Raw genomic sequence first — 26752 nt, 5'->3', positions numbered from 1 at the left:
AGTTATATATCATAAATTTGTGGTGGTAGCAATTGGAATGGATGAATGATTTTCTAATTTTTAATCCATTTCCTATATAAAATTGTGTTTTTTATTTTATAAACCTAAAAATATTTCTTTGAATAGTGTTCCATAAGTTTACAAAACTAAAAGAGACCTATAACACACACACCTCACACACACACACACACACACACACACACACACACACACACACACACCACATAGTACAAGACTTCTGTTTTAAATATGTATTTTTTCTATCGAGTAGAAGTCATGGATGACTTCTAAAGTCTTTAAGGGTCCTCTAACTTGCAAATTTCCATTGTCCTAAGTACCGTAATAAATATGTGATTTTACCAAGACAGGGTATAAGCCTATCTTGTCTCAGTAAGAATGCTGTCCTACTTTTGCCTTTTTGAAAGTCACATCGTTTTAAACTTATAGCACAATAACTAATACATGTAGGTCTTTGTCACAAGACATTCTAAGAAAAACAATTTTGCCCCAGTGTGTACATATTATATATAGCTATATTTTTTCTTTTCAAATTGTACATACTACTGCTGAGTCCAATACAAAAGAAATGACATAATTAATTGTGCTTAATCAGGAAAGACAAGAGGTAATACTTAGGCCTTAATAATAAGGTCAAAACTTGATTGGCTTAAAAGAAGGAGGAAAACTTCTAGGAGAGAGGATAGGCAAAAGATAGGGATGTTTCCAAGTAATGTAAGTCTTGACATTTAGCTATAATAGAGGACCTGTAATGGGAACATAAATTATTTTCTATAAAAGAGAGAGTCTTGGGAGTCACTGTCTTTTCATATAGAGTATAATAACATATTGAAACATATTTTTAAAAAACATTGAAATCAGACTGAAAGATTACCTGGAACAGATATACATTATAGGCCAAAAAGTCATTTCAGTAGGATGCAAGATGATAAAATAAAACAAAATGGAGTGGTTGTGGAAATATGAAATGTTAAACAATAACTTGTTCATTTTAGAGAAAGATTCAGCAGTATGTACCCATTATTGGGTTGCAGAGAGAAAAGGCCATAACTGAGTTTTTTAAAGGCTAAGTACCTGTAAAATATAAGTATCATAAATAGAAATGAAGAAGTTGCAAAGTTTTGGGGGGCTTATATGATTACAAGCTGACAACTTTTTAATGTGTTGTCGGGAAACATTTCAATGGAATTATCTCATAGATTGCTTAAATTTTAGGAATTTGAGAAAAGTCAGATGGTTTCCATTTCTTCTGGCAAATGAGTGTCAGAAATCTGAATTACAGCACAGTCTCTTTTGCAACAAGAACAGTTAAATGGATTAGCTCTCAGCTTTATGTTGGAAATAACCAAAGATAGAAGCATAAAATATGAAAACAAGAAAACAAATATGCCTGTGCTTACGAATGTATGTAAAATGAAGAAAGGAGACAGTTTTTTTGTATCAGATACCACTTGAGAAATTAAAAAAAAATAAAAAACAACCTCATGATTTGGAGGGTCCTTAAGTGAATTAAAGCAAGCAAGCAGAGGGGCAGCTAGGTGGAACAGTGGATAGAGCACCAGCCCTGAAGTCAAATGTGATCTCAGACATTTAACACATTTTAGCTGTGTGACCCTGGGCAAGTCACTTAACCCCAATTGCATCAGCAAAAACAAGGAAAAAAAAAACATCAAGCATGAGAACAAGAAATTAAACCAAGAGAAAAACTCCTAATCTAAGTATGAGAGAGGGGTAGAGTTGGATATTGAATACCCAACTAGTAACAATGAATTATATAGTATAATAGATCTGCATTGTGGTTAAGTTAAATTTTCTGTTTCTGTGATGATTAGAGAAATGCCACTGGCAAATTTATATAAGACATATTCTCATCTTTTTTATATACTTTTTAAAACATTTTGTCTTTTGTTTGTTTTTCTTTGTATGTATTTTTGTATTAATGTATATATATATATGTATATATATATATATAATTCTATATATATATTTATAGTAGACATGTATATATATATTGGAATAAGTGTATAATATATATCAGTGTGTATATGTTTTAGATACATATACACATTTCAGACATACATACATATATAGATAGATAGATCGATAAATGAATGGATAGATGGATAGATAGGTCAAACATAGATCAAATTGGACTGGCCAAGGCTTTGTTGTCATTTAATCATTTTATTTGTGTCTGGCTCTTCAAGAGCACATTTAGTATTTTCTTGTCAAAGGAATAGAAATAGTTTGGCATTTCCTTCTTAGTAAGGAATTGAGACAAATGAGATTCAATGAATTGTCCAGGGGCATACAGCTAGTGTCTGAGGCCAGAATTTAATTCATAAAGAGCAATCTTCCTGATTCCAAGCTTAGGCCTCTATTAAATAGGCCACTATTTAAGAGGGATTATGTACAAAAACATTTTCTTCTCACATATATTTAGCATGTGAAAAATATTATTTTATGTATTATGTAATGACAATCATAATGATATCCTGAGTTAGAATTTTATCCTTCCTTACAAGTTCAACCATTTCTGTATGAAAACTCAGAGTTATCTCCTCTAAAGAAAAAAAAAAAAGATAGAAAATAATCATGAAAAGTGTAAGCATGAAACGGTTCTTTTGAAGAAAATGTTGTAAAAATATTGTGTTTTCTATAGATCCTTCTCTCTAGGTGGAAATTCTTCACAATTTAATTGTAGAAAACATTTAGGAGTACTTTAATCAGTGGACTTGTTAACAATTTTGTTGATGTTTTTATTTTATCAGTGTTCCTTTGAAAGTGTCTTGGAAAGATCTTCAGAACATATATTTGCATCTACAAGTCAAAATATACAAGACGTTATTTCTTTGGGACAACATGAAGGTAAGTTTATATTGTGTAGAAAGTGGGGTTTCAATTAAAAAAGGAAAAAGAAGGGGCAGATAGGTTAGGCAGTGGATAGAGCACCAGCCCTGAATTCAGGATGACCTGAGTTCAAATCTATTTTCATGCACTTAACACTTCCTAGTTGAGTATCACTTAACCCCAATTGCCTCAGCAACCAAAAATATAATGTATGTGAGAGCTGGAAAAATAGGGGATAGAATGTTGGGGCTGGAGTAAAGTATCATCAAATAGATAGAAGATAAGAAATTGCATGTTGTCCCACTGCTACTCACAGTACTATAATCAATATTGTTGAAGGCAAGAGGTTAATGGACAAAGAAATAAGCTATACATGATGTGGAGTGACTAATTGGCTCTAGGAAGTGTCTCTGCTAATATTCCTCCAGCCTTTGCAATGTGCTTAGTTTTAGCAAACTGAATGAGTTACTTTTCAGCTGAATTGGTTAGTTATACAGATGACAACTTCTATGATATGAGGTCATGTCACATCATTTATTTCTTTCTTTATTTGTTTTTTGGTGATAGAGACTAGACCTTAAACTTCATTGAAACAAAGCCTCAGAGAATTGCCTAGAGCACTGAAAGTTTGTTCATAGTCACACAACCAGTGTGTTTCAGAGGTGGAACTTGGGCTGAAACCTTCCTCATTGCAGGCCTGCCTCTCTAACTTCATTGATGTCTCTCACCCCCAGATGCTGAAGTCTTTAATTTATTTACTTCCTGTAAAGTGTAACCTGAAGATACTTGTCATAAAAATTCATTTTTAAAAACCTTCAGAAGTTGCTAGATTATTCTGTTTCTGTTCAGACTTTTGTACTCTAGCATAATGTCAATAAATGTTAGTAAGTGAGAAAGGGTGAAAAAAAGAGCAGGCAATAGGAAGTGAGAAATAGATAGGGGAAGATGCTGTTTTGGAACCAGGGTGGGGAGAGAGCAACCAAAGACTCCTTTCCTTTCACACTGAATAGGAGGAGCTCCAGATGTCCTTGAGAGTTCTTTGTTGGCCTACTTTGCTGAACCTTAGAGTCTAGTAACAATAGTTTAAGAATGTTAAAATGAGGTGAACGGAAAATACAAACTGAAAAAGAAAAGTTTTCACATAACTGGGGAAGGGGAGAGGGAAATCATTTGCCACTAATAATTTAGCAGATGCAGAAATGGGGGCCCCTAAAGCCCTGGACAGGAAGACTCTCACCTTTTCAGCCCTACTTCGTCCTGTTTGTGTTCCCTCTTTTTCATCCAAACTATTTTCATCATTTTCCTACATATTGTCCTGCCCTGTGTCCTTTCAGGCCATCTGGTGAAATCTCCCTTTTCAGAAACTTTGTCATGTGCAAACTCCATAAAGTTTTTCTGGAGTTTACTAGTCTTCTTGATAATTATTTCCCAATATCTCAATTTGTTGGTTTCTTTTAAAGGCATATTCATTATACACATGATCAACTGGGGCAGCTTGTTGGTATAGTGGATAGAGCACTAGCTCTGAAGCCAGGAGGACCTGAGTTCAAATCTGTCTCAGACACTTCAACTTCCTAGCTGTGCAACCCTGGGCAAGTCACCTCCATTGCCTCAGCAAAAAACAAAAACAAAAACACGATAGACTAAAGTTACAAAGTACCTACTATTATGTACATGACACTGTCATCCATTGTAAGGCTTATTCAAATTAGATACAATACCCTTTTGTTTTTCCGAACTTTTCATAAAGGGAACTATGGATCAAATGAGTTCATTGTTCCAGATATTCTAGAAACTGATGGACAGAAGGTGACTTCTCCTATCCAATGAGTATGAGTTATATATTGTCTACTTCATTAATTTCTGAGGTAAAAAAAAAATAACATCATCACTGAACTGTCAGACTTGCAATGGCGCCCACACAGAGTATACACATAGGAAGAAATATGGGTCACTTCTAGCAGCACATATGCTATCAGTCTCTCCTGTCCACCTGTCCATAGTCACTGAAACACTGTCTTCCCCAATCAGAAAATGGTGCATCCATGAATGAAGGAAACAAAACAAAACAATAAGGGTAGAAATGTATCAGGCAATTTGTCTATTATGTATTTAGAAAGAGGAAAATTAATGACTTTTTTAGCCTAGTTTTATGAGCAAAAATATTAATAAGCAAGTTAGTTAAAATGGTTATATTACTAATTAAATCTGTTTCATGCTGTTATGGAAGCATTTGTTTCCATTGTCAACGTTCTAACCCTCCTTCAGTTTCTTAGTGCCGAGTAGACCGATATATACTAAGCCTAACTTTATATAGTTTATGGTAGTACAAAATTTGTTAAGATGTTTTGGACTGATGTATGATAAACTAATTTTTATCATAAAATAAATGATATTCAAAGTTTTAAATTTTATTTTCTGAGATGTATTATCAATATCTCTGTAAATAGCTTGGTTTTTCATGAATGTTAATTTATATAAGTTGAGGGGAATTTTACATGGTAATAACATTGAATTAATAATTGCAGAATTAGACCAGTGATGCTTTTTTAAAAATTACTTACAAAACTGAAAGGTTTTAAAATGAGCATCTCACAAAAAGCTTAAAATCTAGCAGTAGATTGAAATAGCAAAATAATCAAATTAATTAATTAATAAGGTAGAAATTTCTGATATTTTATGACTTATCTGAACATAGATTACAATAGATAAAATCATTATCTGTCACAACTGCCATTACTGTTAATAAGGAGAGGATTTCATTCATATAAGAAAAATAATTCTAAATAAAATAAATTTTCACTTAAATATTACTTAGACTTGAAACAAGAATTGAAATGTAAAGGACCACCAGATGGAAGCCAGGACATTTTTGATAAAAGTGACCAGGAACAGGTATGGAAAAGTGATGTTAAATTTTCCTTTTTTACAGATTTTTATTAAAGCTTCTTATTTATAGACCATATGCATGAGTAATTTTTCAACATTGATCCTTGCAAAATCTTGTGTTCCAAATTTTCCCTTTCTTCTCTTCATCATTTTCCATGGTAATCCAATACATGTTAAATATGTTAAAATATGTGTTAATTCCAATATATGTATACATATTTATATAAATATCTTGCTGCACAAGAAAAATCAATTGAAAAAGGAAAAACATAATTGACAAAGGAAACAAAATACAAGCAAACAACAGAAAGAGTGAAAATGATATGTTGTGGTCCATTCTCAGTTTACACAGTCCTCTTTCTGGGTGTAGATGGCTCTCTTCATCACAAGATTATTGGAATGGATCTGAATCATCTCATGGTTGGAAATAGGCACATCTATCAGAATTGATCATCGTATATTCTTCTTGTTGCCATGCATGATGATTTCCTAATTCTGTTTATTTCTCTGAGCATCATCATGTAATTCTCCTCAGGCCTCTGTAAAATCATTCTACTGACCATTTGTTATACAACAATAGATACTGTAATTTCTGATATTTTATTTTAGTAAAAGTGTCTTTCATTTTTTTTTTTAATTTTTTATTTTATTTTATAATTATAACATTTTTTGACAGTACATATGCATGGGTAATTTTTTACAACATTATCCCTTGCACTTACTTCTATTCAGATTTAAAAGTGTCTTTCATACAAATTTTACTGGAAGTGATTTTCAGAACTTAGTGTACTTTAAAATGTATTTTTGTCTTTTTTTAGGAGTTGAAATGTTCTTTGTGGGTATAGGGACCAACAGCAAAACTCCAACCCTAGCTAGGTAATAATAGAAGAAAAAGAGTAATCCAAGGATACTGCAATTTTGAACATTTCTTAAATGATAAAGAAGTTAGTTAAACTACTTGATTATTTCATTGTTTTCCCTTTATTCAGCAAAATAATTATGATAACAGAAATACCATAGATCTGGAAGCATGTGAAAGAGCACATTTTTAAAAATATGTTCTGATTTTTTTGTTAGGCAAGCTAACATTTTTGTCACTGATGGCAGGATAACCTGGAATATCAATATCTGGAAATGTATGTCACGTTCGAAAAAATATACTAAATTCCATCAATATATAAAAATGTCAATGTATGGCATTGAAGATGCCATCATAATAATATCTTAGCATTGATGATCAAAGTGAATCTAGTTTATCTTTGTCAGAATTAACAAATCCTGTCTGCAGAATCCCCCCAAAAAAGTAGAAAATTTGATGTGATTGAAAAGTTACTCCCCAAGTAAATCAGCCCACTGTATATTGAACAGCTCTGATAGTTTGGGATGTTTTCTTATAGTGAGCTAAATTATAGCTTTCTATAATGTGCAGCCAGGGCTAATGGTTCTGAGTTAAAGAATGAAGTTGAAGAAATTCCCTAGTTTTTTGACGACATCACGGGAAACCTCACCTGGCCCAGGACACGGAAAGGATTGACAAATTGATAGCTCTTTCTCCATTCCTGGCATCTTTTAAATTGTCTTTTTTGAAAACTAGACACCTCTACTTAATTACCAGACTGTCCTATGATATAAATCGTGGTTGATTTCTAATGACTCTTTTAGTTCCTCTGGACTGCACTTTTCCAGTGTCCTACCTAAACATAATCATGTGGAATTATGAAGATAGAATAAGGCCCGTCACTTTTGCTGCAAAGATCATATAATCCCTTTTGATACCCTCATCATATTAAACTTATGTCCCACTAACAAACATTTCTTGGTCTTGGAGAATTTTTATGAAAAACTGTTTTGCCCCATTGTATACATATGCAGCTGCTTTTTAAAAATATAATTCCAGTATTTTAATTTGTCCCCTTTGAGATATTCCTTGTTAGCACTACCTCCTTGTTCTAATCTATAAAGATCCATTGGAATCTCAGTTCTTTGATTTATTTCTTCTGTATCCTCTATCAATCCCATTCCATTGACAATTCTGCTAATAAGTATTAGATCTATTACTTCATCCTGATTATCAGTGTAAAGTGTTGGATAGAGAAAGCCCTGGAGGTAAAGCTACCCTTTGCCCTCCAGGAAAATTGGTGTTGTTAAAATCCACCCAGTGAAACTACTCCTAATCTACCAAATTTTTCTTTAATACAGTCCACATTTTTCTCCTAGGCCACAAAGATCTTGTGAGAAACTTTTTGAAATACTTGTTGAAATCCAGGCACACTGGGTTTTGACATTCCTTGGATCTAGTCTTCTATCTTTAGAATGATGAGAATTTTTTTTAAAGTGAAACTTCTGAGATATCTAGTATATTTTGTTCTATTGAACACATATGAATTCTTAATGATTCATCTTTGGATTTTCTTATGGGAAATATGCAGGAACTATTTATTACTCATGATGGAACTTCCAAGGAATTCATAACAACGTTAACCTTTCCTAATACCATGACAACTCCCTGGTAAACTGTAATTACTCAAAGATTTTAGGCAAAGATTTTTCAGTTCAATGTGCAAATTAGCTGAAGGGTTTTTTTTGGTGCTAACCCTAACCACATTACTTGAGCTCAGTGGGGAATAGACTCAGGATGTGTCATGCTTTAGTCTCACTAACTAGTAATATCTTCTTTAACTGAAATCAGAAGAGTTCTAAAGTCCAGGTTTCAGATGCTTTTTGCAAGATAGAATCTGCTCTCAATAGTCTTTTTATCATGTTCATTTTGTTAGAACAACCTGCACAATCAAGAGACAAGAGAGGCTTGAAAAACAAAGCAGGTCACAGAGCTTTACCTTCCCAACACCATCTTTCTACAACGAGATTCCAGTTCACAACCTTTTCACAATCTTTTCTAGACAATACATTTCAATCATATTTTTGAATCATTATTTCTCTGCCTAGAAACAAGAATTGAAATGACTGTTCCAATGTGATTTCTTAAAAATCAACAATTCAGATCGGATAACATCCTCGTGAATTAATTATTGAATTTTAATCTGAATATTGCCCAAATACTAGCACACTCATCAACAAATCAGTGAATTGAATATCTTCTTAAAATCCATAGGTTTCAGCTACAGGAATAGCCATGATATAGAACAGAAAATAGTTATCATTGAGGTCTATACTTCAGCCCTTAGTTTTACATGAAAAGATTCTATTACTTGATCTGTGTTCATTAAAGGAAATAACAGATTCTCCATCATGGATAGAGCAACAAAAAACATAACTGCTTTAGAAGGCAATATGGACCCCAACAATTAATGTCTCTAGCTGGAAGCTCACTGTCAACTATTTAGGGATATTGTGGATGATATTCTTATGCAGTTGTAGTGCTTTTGTTTTCTTGCTGAATCTGTTTGTTTGGGATATAATGAAAATCAGCCCAATAAGATTTTGCCATCTCAATTCAAGTAGGAGTTAATAAATGTCTAATTTTGGAGAAATGACATTCAATGCAATTTAAAGTATAAATATATTCTACATATTTGTCAACAACTAAGTGGCATAGGAGATAGAGATTCAGATCTGGAGTCAGGAAGATTTGATGAGAGTTAGGGAAGGGGAACCCCTTTGGGTTTGGTGCAAGGATACATAGTTCAAAGCAGTCTAGTGATGGCGCAGAGTCCCTGTAAAGGAATTTACAGACCCGAAAACCTAGATTGATAAAAAAAAAAAAAAAAAAAAAAAAAAAAAAGGTGTATTGTAGGGGTTTGGAAGTAAGGGTAAAGGTAGAAAGATGCCAGGGCCAGAGCTGGTCCCTGGGTAGACAGGAACTCTTACATGGCCAGTGTAAGGACACCATGTTTTAGGGCTCCTGCCAAGAGTGGACTCCAGGATTTCCTTTTTATGATCTTGAAGGTGTGTGGAGTCCCAGGCTCCTGGATTGTTTTGGCCAGGGTTAGCAATTAATAGAATTCAGTGGGTCTTTAGATACGGAAGAAGCTGTTTGTAGGTCTTGAAAAAAGTCAGACATGACTGAACAAGAAAAAAAAATTTGACTGTTATTTGTAAATGATGTGATTCTAAAAACAATTTATTCCAAAATATCTGTAGGTAGGCATCGATATTGTGGTTTGTCCCATTTAATTATAGAATTATAATCCCAACTCATTTGAACATTTGAATGATTATACTGGGTCAGGGAATCACATTTTGACTATTTTGAAATAGTTACTTAATACTCCATGGCCGAATAATTCTATTAATGTCCCTAAGTTATCATTTTGTAATCATTTCTTATCTCTTATTCTTTAATTATATGCAAAAAGCATTTGTTTTCTCTTGCCCAGTCTTATCCTCTAATTTTTAAAAAAGAGAGATTATATGGACTCGAACTGAACTCAGAAGGGGACAATCTATATAGGTATATATTTTTGAAAATAAGTTTCCTTTAAATCACATTCTAGTTTTCCTCACACTTACGTCATAATTTACATTTGCTATTTTTACACTTTTATTTGAACTTTAATTCAAAGAAATTACAAAATGAATAATAGAGAAACACATAAATGTGGTGAAAAAATTTACTAGTTAAAAATATCTCTCTAATTTTTTATCCCATTTCAACCTTATATTTTACTTTTTTTTTGGCTAAGCAGATCTGTATTATTATTTCAAAATTTATCATTTAAATTTATCAGTTAAAAACAAAATCTCTTTACAATCTATTTTTGATTAAAAAATTGTCCTTTTAGAGCAGGAAAAACTATTAAAATAAGAAATGAGAAATTTTTCTATTTGTTTTTTTGGGAATATAGTATGCATAGTATGCAATACAAGTATAATATTAACCTAATACAAAATATCCTAGCTAAAACTTACTTTAAAATTTCATTTTTTTTCTTTCATTTAGAGAAAATTTAATTTTTTCTAACATTCTTTTGAAACATAGATGATTTGGGATTATGTAAAACACTAAGATTAAAAGATTAAGTTTAACTATTATTTGTTTGAGTTCTAATTGTTCTTTGTCCTTATTTCATTACCCCAGGATAAAGTTACTTTGGAAACAACCAGCATACCAGAACAAACAGCATCTAGGAAACGATTTCAGTGTCTTTGTTTCCCATTTTTGAATTGGAAAAGAAGATCTCCACAAGCAAAATTCAATAAGAAATCTAATGTTAAGGACATACATTTAGATGCAGATACAAATTGCACAGAAAATCCTGAAAAAATGAGGGACAAAGAGAAAAAAATGAAATTTAAAAATAAATTTAGAATCAAGAAAACTAAGTTAACACAGGTGCATGGGGAAATTGAGAAAAAGTTCCAAATTGCTGATGACACTCAAGAGAAACTCCAAAAAGATGAGTTTGGAGAGGTAGCTACATCTACTTTGGCAAATACCTTAAGTGACTCTGAGGAAAAGGAGACATATCAAGGCCCTCTCCCTGCAGGACTTCATCCGTCATTTCCTGAAGGAAGAGAGCATGATTTGGAAAATGTTGTTTTCCAGAATTTACAGAGCACTTTGCAAGAAAACATTCTTGGCACCCCAAAGCCTAAGAATGATATTCACACAGAAGTTGAATGTACTTCTAATATATATGAAGAAGATTTTGCTTATAATGAAGAAAATATAAAAAGAGCGGGCTCAAATGAAATGAAGGAAGATGCAATCAGCCAAGAAAAAAAGCCTGAACTTTATATTGCAAGAAAATGTAAGAAGAAAACCAAACATATAGAAATATCATTTGAGGATAGTGATTAAAATGCCAGTAACTCTACCAGTGAGCTAAGGCATTGGAGATACTCCCTTCCAGATGGGGACAAAATCTCAAAAATGCACCTGGATAAAAAATTAAAGCAAGATTCACAAAGATTAACAAATGATTTAGGAATGTTGCAAGCAGAGTCCCTGACATTGGATAAAGAAAAAATACCATCAGAAAAAGAGGTAGATTCACCTTTTGACACTCTATATTCTATTTATTTTTCATCTTCATCAATCCTCCCGTGCAATTGATTTTTCATATGATGAAAATGCTATGTTCACATGCTTGCTATTTGTACAATTTACATTGAAAGTTGCATTAAGAAAATTATCCAGAAAATCTTTTTTACAGTTTTTATTTTGGTCATCTAAATTACTCCATCAATTTCCAAAATATTTGGCATGTAACCAATGAATTTTCTAAATCAGACATACAAATTGAAATATTAGACTAGGTAACCAAAAGAACTAGGATAAGCCTAAAGATAATTAGAACACAAACTAAAAGACATATAAAGAACTCAGATTTTCTTTTATGCAAATCCTTGTAATATATGACATTTGAAAGAATTTTGCTTTCTATGGTCATTTTTATTTTCTTAACCAAATGTAATGTGTTGTGACTTAAAATACTGAAAACATAAGCCAAACTTTGGAAATTTCTAAAAAATTCATCTGACTAAATTAATACATTTATGACAATCTGCTTATTTACCTTTACTCATATAACTAAAATCATGACTTTTTGTGTTTCAAAACAAAATGAAACACAATTTTGCTAATTAATCATTTAATATCAGTCATCAATTTACTATTTCTCTATTCCACCACTAATAAATTACAGAATTGAAACTTAAACCTAGATTTTCTCTCTTCAAGTTTAGTGCTCCTCTTCTTGCATTGACTTGCTTTTTCAAAATATATTTTAATTTGCTATAGGTACCTGTCATTTTAGCACTTAGAAATAATGTAAACTAGAAGAAAAGATAGCAAAACAATAGCAAAACACTGACTTGTGATATGGTTGTGCAAGAGACTGGCTTTAGATACTATTAAATTAGTATAGTTCATTCATTGAGTTTTATTTTTTGGAACATTGACAGTCATGGAGTCAAATCCCCTTATCTTATCACTGAGGAAGAGTTAGGCTTAGAGAAGTTAGACTACATGGCCAGAGTCTCTTGGTTCATATGTACTGTTATGTGTCTATCTTATAATTATCATTATCCTTTCACAATAATAACTGAAGATAAAAGAGAGGATAGTGGAGAGAGAGCCAAACTCATTCAGTTAGACTTAGATTCAAGTGCTGCTTCTAATGTGTTATGTTATCTTGGGCAAGTCTATTGATTTTACCAGGCAACTGCTACTAGAAGCAGAGGCTGACCTGACTTTATGGAGGGAGTTTCCTCACTTGGAGTCACTCCCATTGATGATCTTAAAGGTCCTGTCCAAACATCATGAGAGTATAACTCTCATTACAAAGTATTCCCATTTGATCTTCATTTCTATTCCTATAAAGTGCTGGGACATCTTTACAAACAAGGAATTGGTATTTAAGCTTAAAACTTCTGATGAGAAACTCAATGCTAACTCTGAAATCTATCAATCTACAACTGTCTATCTCTCTACAAAGTACGAAATAATGCAAATTCATTCTGAATCAAATGTGGGGCCTATACCCAGAAATACTAGATTCTGCTATTAGTTTATTATCATGACTTTGACCAAATTACTTAATGTATCTGTGCTTCAGATTCCTCATCAACAAAATGAGAGCATTAGACTAAGGTTGTTTTTTTGTTTTGTTTTGTTTTTTCCTAATTTTTTTTTCTTTCCTAAAAAGATTGTGATTCAGTGCACCTGCACAGGGAATAGCACTGATATTCCATAATGTAGCAGTCACATTGCCTAAATCTCACTCTCCTCAATTTCCTGTGTTTTTAACCCAATATTTCAATGACTAATTTTAGGGTATTTTTTGTTTTTGTTTTTTGTAGTACTTTTTTGAACTTGACAATAAGGAAAAAGAAATGAGAAATGGGATTGGAAACAATCATCCTATAGTTAAAAATGAACTGGGTCTATTTGTTCGTCATAGGGACATGGTAAAAAAAGGCCAAAAATAAGTCAGCTATTTTATCTCTTTATCCCTGTCTGCTTGTTAAAGGAGAGAAATGAGAGAAGCATGTGAAAATAGGATGAGAAAACAAAATGAGGTGATAAGCTATCATTTTGAAAAATGAACCAATTTTTCTGCTTTCTAACAAAACTTATAAAAGTATCATCATTTTTGACTATGATATAAAAATGAAGGTAATATCTATTGAGGATAATGTGTATTTCAAAATAAAATAGAAAAATTAAAGTTAGCATAGCATATTTGATAGTGAGCCAAGAAGACCTTTTTCAAGTCCAACTTCTGACATAGATAGGCAAGTCAATAAACATCTCCATGTTCTAGTTATTGGTGGAATTCGTAGAGGGAATTTTCTCTTCAAGTAGATCCTTGTACTAGAGAAATCACAAATCTAGTATTTGTACCTAAGTTAGCATTTAAATACGTATATGAAATATTATGTATTAAAGAATAGATATGTGTATATGTACATATATATGTACATACACACACACACATCTCTCTCACAGAGGCAGATAAGGAATAAAGTGGCAATGATACTAAGCTTTCCTTTTAGGTGGAGCAAAAGCATCAACAGAACGAAATGGAGTCATTCGAGAGAAAAGATGATCAATTAACTAAAAACAGAAGAGATGGCAACGTTAATGAGATATTTTCAATGGAGAACCATCAGCTTGGTAAAGATGAAGAAAACACACTTCCTGGGGAAGAAATTCCAATAATGGGCATTTCCTCCAGGGAAAATTTAGCACTTGGGCACCAATTTTTAAGGGGTAAGTTTGTCAAAATATTCAAAATATGTTTATTATCAAATATTAACATTCATGGTATGTTTAGTTTGCTCTAAAAATCTAGATTCTGATTCACTCTGCATCCACTTGTTTTTTGCTGAGAAAGGAATGAAGGTCCCATGAATGTATATTGTTCCTTACTGTAAGTATGTTCTTTTATTTTGGAATTGTTATATCAGTGTATATTAAAAGAGTTAGATAACCTTTGAGGGGTTCCAAAAGAATAGGATGAAAAAAAAGATATGGATAGCAAGGAGCAAAGCAAGGGAATTTTCAAATGTTTGCAAATGTATAAATAATAAGTGCTAATGAGATATGAGAATAGGCTTACAGCTACTCCAAAAATTAGTTGGGTTCTTTTAGATGTTAAAAAGTTTCCCATCAATAGAGAAATGTCTAAGAATGAACCCGTTTAAGTGCTTATCATGAGCCAAGCACTGCGGATACCACCAAAAAACTCAGAAAACCTAGAATCTCAAGAACCTCACACTTTTAATTGCAGACATGCAACTCATTAAAAAGATCTATTTACCAACACATCACTCTGTAAGACAGGCCTGAGGAGAAAAAAGGCTAATATCCTTTCAGGATGGAAGAATCAAAAGGGGGAATTGACAGAGTTGTAGAGAGCAGTGCTCACCTAGCATTTAAGGCCTTCTAGTGCTCATGTGGCTACTGGACAGGTTGAGGAAGAGGAAAAAAACAAATAACAACTACCTGCTGCCCCATCTAAAAAAGTCTTAGCACCACAAGATGAGACACAGGAATACAGTAAAGAGGGTTCACAATTCATTTTGGGACTGTACATACTTGAAGACCTCTAAAATTCCAACTTAGGAGAGCTGAAATGTGGAAGTGATCTGGACTAACATTTAGAAAGTAGAGAGTGTTTGAAAATTTAAGCCTGGATTTACTTTTATTGAAAATAAAATTGAAAAGTAATTAAATAGCCTTAAAAAACTTTTCCTTGAACAATTAAGTTTAAGATAAAAACAAATTAGATACATTAGGAAAACAACAATATATAACTTATTTGGGAGACAATGAAAAAGGGCATCTTTCCCTGCTTCAATGCCAGTACTCATACATTGTGACCTTAGTTGCATGCAGACAGAAAGTTATCTACTTTATTCCTTTGATTAGTGAAACCATATTAGACTTATTAGTAAGACACAGGAAAGCAATGGACAATTGAGAGAAAGTTTCCTTTCTTAAAAATCATCTTGTATTACTTTTATATCAGCTTCATTTTTCAAGATCTCTTTCCTTAGCCTTCTAGTGAAACATCCCTAATTAATACATCACTATTACATGCAGTGTTCCATATTGAAAGTCTTCCACCCTGCATAAATAGGAGGTGATACCCTTTCATCTGGACTAAGCTTTGACATTATAATTTCACAGTATTAAATTGCAGTTATTTTATTGTCCTCAATAATAACATTATTATAGTCAAAATTTATATTGTTGTCCTGTTGTCCTTATTTCATTTTGCATTAATTCATATAAATATTCTTATGCTTTTATATAAGTATGATTTCTAACCATACACAATGACCATGCATCCATCAACAAAACACAATTTGCTTAGCCATTCCCAGTTATTTGCTGCTACAAAAAGTGGTTGCTGTGAATATTTTTGTTTTTAAAATTTTTCTTGCCATTGGGTAAAAATAACTCATTGGTGTGTATGTTTAGCAGTTGGAGAGAGGAAATGCTGCTAAAGCACCAGAGAAATTACTATTCTTTGGGAAAGTTTGACAAAAAGGGCATCAAAAGAGGGTAAGTTGCTTAGCAAGCATTCTTTTTAAATGTTGTTAAATCTGAGAATAAAATTACATGATGGAATAAAATGGATATCAAGAATGATTACAAAATGTGCTTTTTCCCACTAAATTTCTTCTTTGAAACTTTATCAGAGTAGGAAGATGAAGTTATCTAAAAGCTACATGAACAGAGCAACAGGTAGGTTTGTGAAGTCCATTTGAGGTAAATAAAGAACAATCTTACTACCTTTGCTCAAAGTTATAACTAGCATGTACAATCTCTCTGTCCCTCTCTTTGTCTCTCTGTCCCTGTCGCTCTGTCTGTCACACACACCTACACACACACACAGAGAGAGAGAGAGAGAGAGAGAGAGAGAGAGAGAGAGAGAGAGAGAGAGAGAGAGAGAGAGAGAGAGAGAGAGGAGAGAGAGAGAGAGAGAGAGAGAGAGAGAGAGAGAGAGAGAGAGAGAGAGAGAGAGAGAGAGAGAGAGAGAGAGAGAGAGAGAGAGAGAAAGGAATGTGTTAATTCCATAGGCAGTCCATTCCTTTTAAATAAGTTTAGTTGTTTGGAAGTGGGTTGCTTTTGTGTTCTTTGTTTTTCATACATTGATCCCAAATGTGTTTCCTGTGCCTAGTATTGAAAGCCTTTGGAGGGTCAATTAAACATTGTTTTATTTTATATTTGAGCACATATACTACTTCCTTTCATCCCCAGTTCTTTCTCTTCTCTTCTTTATGGTAAACATCATCAGTTGCCCTTTATTTAACAAGGTCTTTTTCCTTCACCATCCTGATTTCTCTTCTCTGGAATTATTCTAAGTGCTAATTGTCTTTTCTAAAATATATCTCCCAGGAATGAACATATTCTTCAAACAAGTTGTGATCAGGGCATAGTATAAGGAAAGTGTCACTTCCCTCCTCCTGGATTCTATGAATTCTTAGAATTCAACCTACAATCATCAATTAAGACTTTCTCCTGGCCTTGTCTCTATAGGAAGCCTGTCTTGATAAATTCCTGATATTTTGCACACAAATTGTTTAATCACAACAACCTGCATTTACATGACTGATCTTTTTTAGTCCAAGTACAGGCAACAAATGGAAAACATTGTCTGTTAAAAAATAAGTTGGATGAGAAATAAGCAGAATCTATTCCTAGACTAGAGAAGACAGCTGTGATTGGAAACAACCTTGTTTTCTGGGAAGGAATGTGGGAATCTTTGTTGGATTTAGATGAAGAAGCTTCACAGGCAGACAGTGCAGTTTAATGCACTACAAACAGAGAGGGACTATTAAAAGTTTATGATCTGGGGAATGATATGATCAGTACCTTAGTTAAGGAAGTTTATTCTAGAAGTAAAATGTTGTATGTGTTAAAAGAGCAAAAATAAATTTCCCTCACTGTTTTATGAAAATTTTTCTATAAAGAATAATTTAAAGATACCCTGATGGATTTTTTTTTCCTGCAATGACTCTGACATGCATAGGAAAAATGTAAAAAAGCCTGAAAAGGAGAAGTGGATTTCCAAAGATTCTAGTATGACTTGTGAAAACATGAATTCCTCATCTGATATCCTACTCTGTAGTCATGATGACAGCACCTTAAGTGAGACAGATTCTGATGAATTAAGGTAAACTACTATTGGACTAGTTCATAGAAAAATATTAGCAATGTGTGCTTTTTCTCTTTCTAGAAAACTGTTTTCCTGATTTTTTTTTTTTTTTTTCTGTTTGTGTTCTTTCTGAGTATTCTGGTGCGTGAGACTTATGCATTCCAGGAAAGCTAGTGGGCCCAAACTCCCCTTTTTTATACATGCCACATTACTTCCCACTGTTTGATGGTTGAAATTCTCCTTTTCTCAGATATGGGGAACCTGCCCCAGTGATATACACTCCAATTTACTCTTTGGGGTAACAGAACACAGCAGGATTGACATTTGTCTGTAAAAAGTAGTTTTCACCATACATACCCAAGCATTAGTAATAATCCCAGTCTCGGAGTGAGAAGATTTAAGACTCAAGTCTCCTGTCTCCCACTGTTCTAGAGTGGGTTGAGAACTGGAAGGCAGTGCCGGGATCATGTAGTCCGGGCTCCTAAGTGGTTTATTTTCAGTGATACCAGTGAAAAAGAAGAAGAGCTGGGGTTTGAACTCCAGATTCACTTCACTTGCCACTGCACCACAAGGCCAATGTTAGCAGTAGAATCTAGGACATATCACACACACATTTGTAAAATAGGGATGATAATACCTGGGTTATCAGCAGGATTGTTGTAAGCAAAGTTCTTGTGCTATGGGAACATGAACTGTCGTTATTCATCCAATAACTATATTAAGTTCCTTGTGCATGCAGCAGAGTGTTCTGCTTTATTGCTTTTATTACAATAGTTTTCACTAAAAGAGATCATCTTTCTGGACTTTTTTTTTTTTGGACATAGGGAAGGCAGAAATTTGTTATTTTACTATACATAATTATAATGGATTTCTTAATGCCCAATTGTAGAAGGTTAAAAAAAAGATTTGGGAAACTTAAAAACAAACATTTTTAAAAACAAAATTTCCAAATCACATTGAAAAATACTTTTAAAAGAGGAAAAGATCAGTATTTATTATAAATTATGGCTCTGAGATAAAATAATGTCATAGTCTGTGGTTTATGTGATTGACTAGAAACATGAAAACCATATGATTTTGAAGTAATCTATATTAAAATCAAATATTTACAACAACAATACATTTCCCGTTTATATTTATGTGGAAATAAATTATTTGTCTTTTAGGCTTGTAAAGAATACATTAAATAAAAAATAATAAGGTATTATAAATCCTGCTAAAATATAAATTAATTTAGAAAATAATGCAATTTTCAGTCAACAGAAAAGAATCTTTTTCTGCATTATGAAACAGGAATATTTATTCTGAAAAAAGATAGCATTAGAAATAGTCTTCATATGAAATGTGTCCTTTGTTAATGCCAGAAGATTAATTATATTGCTGGAGTTTCCTTCATTTCCTTCATAAGTAAGATAAAGACTATTGGCTAAGTATAAGAGATGTTGTAACTATTTACGTTAATTTATATAAGGTTGCTAAATCAGGTTCTGGGTAGGTATGGGGCCTAGTGAATAGTCAAGAAGACCTGAATTTGAAGCTGTTCTTGGGCTCTTGGCTGATTGTATGATTTTGGACAAGTAACCTAACATCTCTTATAGCCTGTTTACTCCTTTGTAAAATAATTATGAGTAGTGATTTTGTCATGAAATTTTTGTTTGGATGCTGTGAGATAATGCATAATAAATAACTGCTGTGAAAAGCTTAACTTGCTACCTAAATATTAGTCATTGTTATCATTTCTGTTTATTTTACAATAATTTTACATCGACTTATTACTTTGCCTTTATGTATTTTATAGGATAAAGGAGAGATGGCTGCAAAAACACTTGATGACCTCACTCAGTCACTTGAGACAGATACAGTGGATTGTAATTTTTCTCCCTCAAATCATATTAAGGGTAAGAATCATTTTAAATTTTCCAGTGGATAGCAGTGTTTAACAGTAACCAACAGTAACCAAATAACCAACAAAACCAAAGTTTATATCCAAGAAGAAAACACAGGTTCTATTGCATTGACCCATAGTAGAATAGAGATGACTTTGTGTTCTTGGAGGCTCTAGTATTGGCATCTAATCTCTGGCAGACTTTGCCAAGCTAAAAATGATTATTATTTCAACTTCCGGGTGATGATTTTTCAGCTATAGAAGTAGTCAAAGAGGGCTCACTATGTGTTCCAGTGCAAAAAGCATACTGTGTGCCAAATACGCAAATTTTAGATAAGACAAAGTCTTTGTCCTTAGTGAATGTATAGTCTATGAGGGGGATAGAGCTTATACAGATAAACCTAATTTTAAAATACCCAAATAATTAACAGTTAAATGATAAAATAACAAGTAAATAAAGAGTATAGTCATATTGCTATGTGAGGTATAAAGTGGGAAAGAACATCAGCTATCAAGTATAAAAAAATTAAAAATTGGAAGTATCATTTGTTTTGTAAAATTTTAAAAGATATGTAGGAATTCCGTAAGTCATAGGAGTCTAGGGGATTGGAGTAAAGATTTCTTACATGGAAATTGTGAGCAAAGAGGCAGAAAAATGACAGTGAAAAGTCCAATTTTACTGGACAATATATAACAAAAAGAAATAAATATGAAAAGGTAAATTATTAAAAGTGTACAAGGAGTAGCTTTGTGCGTATAGACAAATCACTTAATTTTGGAGATTCATTTTCTCAATCAATAAAAGTTTGTAGAATAAGTTTGGGGAAGTTGTATTTCAATTCTATATGTGCTATATTATATGTGCATTATACATTTTGAATGCCAGCATAAGATCTATGAATTTTCCTTGGTTGATAATAGAAAAGCATAGAAGCAATTGACATGATAAGTAAAATTGTAGAATCTTTCTCTAAGTGACCAAAATATTAATAATCTCCAAAATGTTCTTAATAAATGTGCAACTTCGAGATTCTCTTTAGCAATCAACAATAATGCATAATAAGTTATTTTAAATTCACTTTAAATCTACTGACAAAATAATATTTTGGTATAATCTTAAGATTCATATGTGGAGACTATTTTATCAGTAGCAAAGGATCTGAATTCTAAATATATTGCTGTTGTCCTGCAGAATTTAAAATCCTACTATGTTTATTTACTTGTATTTTTCTTTATGCAGATTCAGTTTACCTTGGTGAATATCAGGAAGAAGTTTTTATGTACGAATCGTCAGTAACACTTTAAAAATCGCAATGGACACAACAAAAAAAAGTTAAGCGTATAGAAAAGATCATTAGTGCAATCCAGGAAAAATTCTCAGAAAGAAGTAAAACTAAATCCCAATTAAGGCATTACAAAGTAGAATGTGATAGAGAACTCTATGCAGGCAGGTATGGTACTCATAAGTTTAAGTAAAGACTTGAAAGCATTTCTCTTACAATGAAGCATTGTATTACAAAATTTAATGTAAAATCAAGAAAAATTGAGGTTAGGAAATGAAAAATGAAAAATCTTTAACATAATAGTATAATGAACCCTATAATTAATCTTTTTTATTCAGTGGCATGTGGTCCATCTTCCTGTTTGGAACAATTTCCGGTAGGTGCCCATTTTTATTTCATCATCTTATTTTCTGAAGCACAGATTGTCTTTAATCAACATATATTTATCAGGTGCCTTGTGTGTACCAAGCTCTGTTGTGGGCACTGAGGGTGAAAAGCAAAACTGAAGTGCCATCAGGAAGTTCACATTCAATCCAAGAATATGGCATATAAATATAAATGTAAACACAAAGTCACAAAATTTGGAGCAGGAAGGAGGGCATGATTTTCAGGGGAAAGTAATAGCAGCAACTTCAAGTAAAGAAGGTAACTAAACAAGAGTTTTAAAAGAAATTCTAATGGAGAGGGAGGTTAGGAAAGCAGCAGTGTACTCCAGGCTGAGAAGACACCCTGCACAAGGGTGTGGCTTTGGGAAATGGAGTTCTGTGTTGTCCTGTATAGAACCACAAGAAGGACACTGACTGGGTTGTAGACTGCAAAGAGGGCAGTAATGTATAATAAGGTTAGAAAGGTAGTTTCTATTTCTGATATGCCATAAATATCTGCTTATTCAAATTCCTCAGTAAATGTCCTAGTCCCCTGTTATATACAAAACAATTTGTGAAACTTTAGAGCAGATAAGAGAAGAATATAACATGGCCTGAGCTGTAATGGAGCTTACAACCTCGGAAATGGTAGTGTTTCTCTTGATGGTCTCATCGGCTCCTCATGAGTTCCCTTAGCACCCTTATGGAGGGATGATTTCCACAATTATATACACTCAGCCCTAGTTTCTCTCTTGAGCTCCTTCTATACTTCGCAATTTTTTTTTCTTTTTGGAAATCTCAAATGGGATGTTGCCCTTAATAGAAATATCTTTCTTCCTAAGCCCTCCCTCTTCTAAATATATCTATTATCAGTGAGAGCACCTTCTTCTGATTCACCCAGGATTGCAACCTTAAGAACATCCTTAACTCCTTCTTTTTATAATGACAAATTTTCTGCCTTTCTAGCATCTCTCATAATGGTCCGTTTCTATTGAATTACAATCATCAGTATAATGCAGGCATTCATTGCTTCTTGCTTATTTTATTATATACTTCCTCTTTCTTTCTCTGAATGAAGCCTTCCACACACTAATCGATTCTTCAAAGCTACCAAAGTGATTTTCTTCAAGCATAAATCTTGCCATGTCTTTTCTCCTCCTCCTTTAGTAGTATTGGTTGCTTATCACCTCCAGGAGTAAATATAAACTTCTTTTTTTTGGCACTTAAAAGCTTTTATACCTTGATCCCTTCCTATTTTTTAAGTTTTCTCACACTTTACTGCTCTCCCTAACTCAGAGATCCAACTAAACTGGCCTACCTGCTTTTGTTTTTTCTTTCTTTTTTCGTTCTTTTTTCTTTTTTCCCCGATGGTATGTAAAGACTTGTTTTAACATTGATTTTTAAAACATTTTGATTTCTAAATTTTCTCTCTTCCTCCTTCTCTTTCCTCCTTCCTAAAACTATAAACAATTTAATATAGATTATATAGATGTTATCATGTAAATCATATTTCTATATTAATCATGGCATCATAAAAGAAACAACCTAAATGGGAAAAAAAACAAAACCAAAACCAAAAAACAAAACAAAACAAAACAAAAACAAAACAAACAAAAAAAAAAACAATAAACAAAAAAACATGAAAATAGTATACTTTGACCTGCATTCAGGCTCCCATCAGTTGTTTCTCTGGATGTAGATAACATTTCTTCTCCTGGGTCTTTTGATATTATTTTAGATCATTGTGTTGCTGAAAAGAGCTAAGTTATTGATAGAGGATCATCAGCCAATATTGAAGTACAATGTGCTCATTCTGCTCACTTAAGTATGTATCACTTCATGTAACTCTATCCTGGTTTTTCTCAAATTTGACTGTCAATTTTCAGTCCCTTTAGTAATTAAGTTCCTTCTTTTCTGATATTATCTCCAAGATATTTGATATGTAACTTGCTTTCATATCCTTTATTTAATTGTTGTTTTACTCATATAGACCATAAGCACCTGGAGGGCAGGGATTGGTATTTTTGACTCTGTTTATATCCCCAGTGCTTCTCACAGTACTTGGTACATAGGAAACATTAAATGAATGCTAGTTTTCTAATAATGGTTGACTTACTGGGAGTTCTATTATATACAATAATAGCATAAGTCAGCATGCAGAATCTCTTTTGACTTTCCTATGGGAGTATTTGAGATTGATTTCTCCCTCACAATAGACCCTGTCCTTTATATTTTCAGTAAGACAATCATTCTATATGATTCTAATCCAACAAGTTATATTCCTTGTTTGTTCATTATAATTATTTTCTCATTTATCGTTAAACTTTATGAAGACATTGTCTTCAATACCTCAATCATGAAGGGTTGGGAAATACTGAAAATTATAAGAAAAATAGGAACAACATAACATGTCTCTAATCCAAGTTGATCTCCTTAATTTTTCCTGAAAATCATTTCCAATTCTGTTTCCCATTCCAGAAAATTCTTTTCTTCAGTAAGAATAGCATAGGCAGAATTCTTGACTCGGGGGTTTAGATGCCTTCATTTAACATGCAGTCTGCATCTTCAAACATTAAAATAGTGGTAAAAACAGACTGTAAGCAGACCCTTTGACTAGTATAAGACTTAAAATACTGATGGATATCTTAAAAGATTCAAAAGGATCTTAATATATTTGGATCTTTTCAACAATATGAAGTGATTCAGATCAATTCTAGTAGACTTGTGATGGAGAGAGCCATCTGTAGCAAAAAGGAGAACTGTGGGGACTGAATGTAGTTGTCAACATAGTATTACCTTTTCTGTTGTTGTTTGCTTGATTTTTTTCCTTCCCATTTTTTTCCCTTTTTGATCTGATTTTTCTTATGGAGCATGATATAAATGGAAATATGTACAGAATAACTGCACATGTTTAATATATATTGGTTAACTTGCTGTCTAGGGGAAAGGGTGGGGAGAATGAAGGGAGAAAAATTTTCAGAAACAAGGTTTTGCAAGGGTAAGTAAGGGTAAGTAGACTATCTTTGCATGTATTTTGAAAATAAAAACTTATTTAAAATACAATAGGAAAAATATTAAATTTTAAAAAAGAATCCTGAAAATTAGAATTCAAATTTCCCTCACAAACTTCACTGTAACATTTCCTTTCAACTATTTTAAAGTTTCATCCATTTTTAATAATCTTTCAAGACACATAAGACAATTACTTATAATTTTTTTCAATATGCAATATTGAACTCTAGATTGGAAGGTGAAAAACAAAATAGAGAAAGACTACAGACAAAAATGGATCATCCTTCCTGTGTAAGTTCTGCTATACGTGATCAGGAACATCCAACACCAAAACTAAATCTTCAGCAACTACAAGATGAGTTCCTTCCTTTAAAGGACTAGCTGTTAATTCATATATCTAAAGATGAAAATGAGAGATACCAACTATGTCATTCCCTCAGAGAAAAGACATTAATGTTAGAAATTACACAGAGAAAATTAAACCAGGTGAAAGATAAAAATAAAGAAATATGAAGACCAAATTCATACAGAAAATGAAAAATTGAACAGATCATTTCTCAGAGAAGAGTCCATAACAGAAGGATCAACCCACATGCAGAGGGAAAATAAGTTCCTTCCAAAACGATTTAAAGATGCCCAAAACAAAGGGGTCTTCAAAGTAGGAGCATCAAATTGTGTCCTGATGCTCCAGAAGAATAGCTTTATGACCCTCAATACTGACACTGGAAAACTAGATGTGATAGAAGAACAAAATGAAGACTAGTTGATGAAAATATCCATTTAAGAAAGAAACTACAAAAACTTGAAAAGGAGAAGACAAAAAGAGTGGTGGGACTTTAAATAATATGGTTTCACAAGCATTTAACATTTTAAAATGAAGTTCAATGTTATTTTGATCAAGATAAATTAGTTATTTGTATTTTCAGCAGGTTTCTAATATTAGTCATTTTTTGTGTAAAAACTCAGACATGCAAAAAGAATGAGGAACCATTCATGATCAAAATCAACCCAATATCCATTTTTTAGATTTTTGATTTTGATTTTTTGATTAAAAATATTGTCTAGCTAGCCCATGAAATTTTAAATGCATAGTATTGATTAATGAATATAAATGGAGTAAGTAAATACTGATACATTTGTAGTTCTAATAATTTGCCCAGTATTCCATTTAATGTTGCAATGGAATAAATTGTTAGAAATACTGGAACAAGTTAATGCTTAAAAAATATGCTAGTAGTAATGTAACAATTCCAAGTAGTCATCCATACTGTAGGGCATTAGATAGATACCCTTTTCATAACCATTAAAACATGTTGCTCATTCTGACTAGTTTTAATTCAGACTACTGTGAATTGATTTTAGAAATATTAAACAGTTGATCATATTTTAATGAAATTATAAAGATTAACCATTTTTGTTTAAAATAATTTTGTTCAAAGATATTGTGATTATGCATTAAGAATAACTTTTGGTATGTGATAATAAAATCCCTCTTTCAACATGTGCTTTTGCTTCCCTACTACATCTTTTTTTTCATTTATGTCAGTATATTTTCACTAATACTTCTTGCATAATGTCCAGAATTGTAGTTTTGGAGATTACCACCCTTCATTTATTGAAAATACATAGCTTTTTACAATCTACTACCAGTTTTTGTTATCTATGATGCTTTTATACACTGAGTGGAAAGACTGTTAACAATTTCAGTAAAAAAAATTAGATTTTATTTTTAGTATTCATAATCATATGTTTGAGTCTATTCATTTCACAATGGTATATTGTGGCATTTTGGATAATAATTCAATTTTGCCAATTTTCTTTACATAATTTTACATTGGTTTCTTTTAGCCTGTTTCCTTTCAAAAGGTTGCTAGATATTGGTTGAATTTTTTCTTTTACAAAATAATTAATCTTATACAATGATATATAATTTTTTAATTTCTTTTATTTTTAGCCTCATTTACTATTAGTCACATATGCAATAATTTTCTTTATATTGATAATGCACAGGATTTTTAATAAAGTATGTATATTAATACACATACGTTTGTAGTTTGTTTGTATATGTACATTTATGTATGTATGGGTGTCTTTGGTCTTTCTGCTGGGTTAGAGAATGAAATGAAATTATTTCCTTTTACCAATGACCTTTCACCATATTGTATAAGTATATATATATATATATATATATATATATATATATATATATATATATATATATATATATATATATATACATGCATACATACTATGTATACATATATATATGTATATATAGAGACATATAGATATAGATATAGATATAGATATAGATATAGATATAGATATAGATATAGATATAGATATAGATATATGGAAGAGCTACCACATTTTCTA

At 32.2% G+C, this 26752-nt stretch overlaps 1 protein-coding gene across 10 annotated transcripts in view; it reads left to right on the top strand.

Moving 5' to 3' along the window:
* LOC141544610 (uncharacterized) overlaps positions 1–26416 on the top strand; it is an 80090-nt gene extending 53674 nt beyond the window's left edge. The window contains exons 9-20 of one of the 10 annotated variants that reach the window (XM_074270997.1): positions 2790–2886; positions 5687–5763; positions 10796–11704; positions 14218–14594; positions 16151–16234; positions 16372–16417; positions 17706–17849; positions 19630–19729; positions 20957–21048; positions 21338–21375; positions 23103–23189; positions 24607–26416. In XM_074270997.1, coding sequence (XP_074127098.1) covers positions 2790–2886; positions 5687–5763; positions 10796–11518 — 897 coding nt within the window. In that variant the 3' untranslated portion in view covers positions 11519–11704; positions 14218–14594; positions 16151–16234; ... (5 more) ...; positions 23103–23189; positions 24607–26416. Of the gene's footprint in view, positions 1–2789; positions 2887–5686; positions 5764–10795; positions 11705–14217; positions 14595–16150; positions 16235–16371; positions 16418–17705; positions 17850–19629; positions 19730–20956; positions 23190–24606 lie in introns of all 10 variants that reach the window. The other 9 variants (XM_074270994.1, XM_074270996.1, XM_074270995.1 and 6 more) reach the window with 9 other exon arrangements.
* Positions 26417–26752: the final 336 nt, after the last annotated feature.

This window comes from Sminthopsis crassicaudata, chromosome 5 (genome assembly GCF_048593235.1).
Source record: "Sminthopsis crassicaudata isolate SCR6 chromosome 5, ASM4859323v1, whole genome shotgun sequence".
Taxonomy (NCBI): domain Eukaryota; kingdom Metazoa; phylum Chordata; class Mammalia; order Dasyuromorphia; family Dasyuridae; genus Sminthopsis; species Sminthopsis crassicaudata.
The sequence above is the reverse complement of the archived record's forward strand: the minus strand, read 5'-3'. Positions and strand labels throughout refer to the sequence as shown.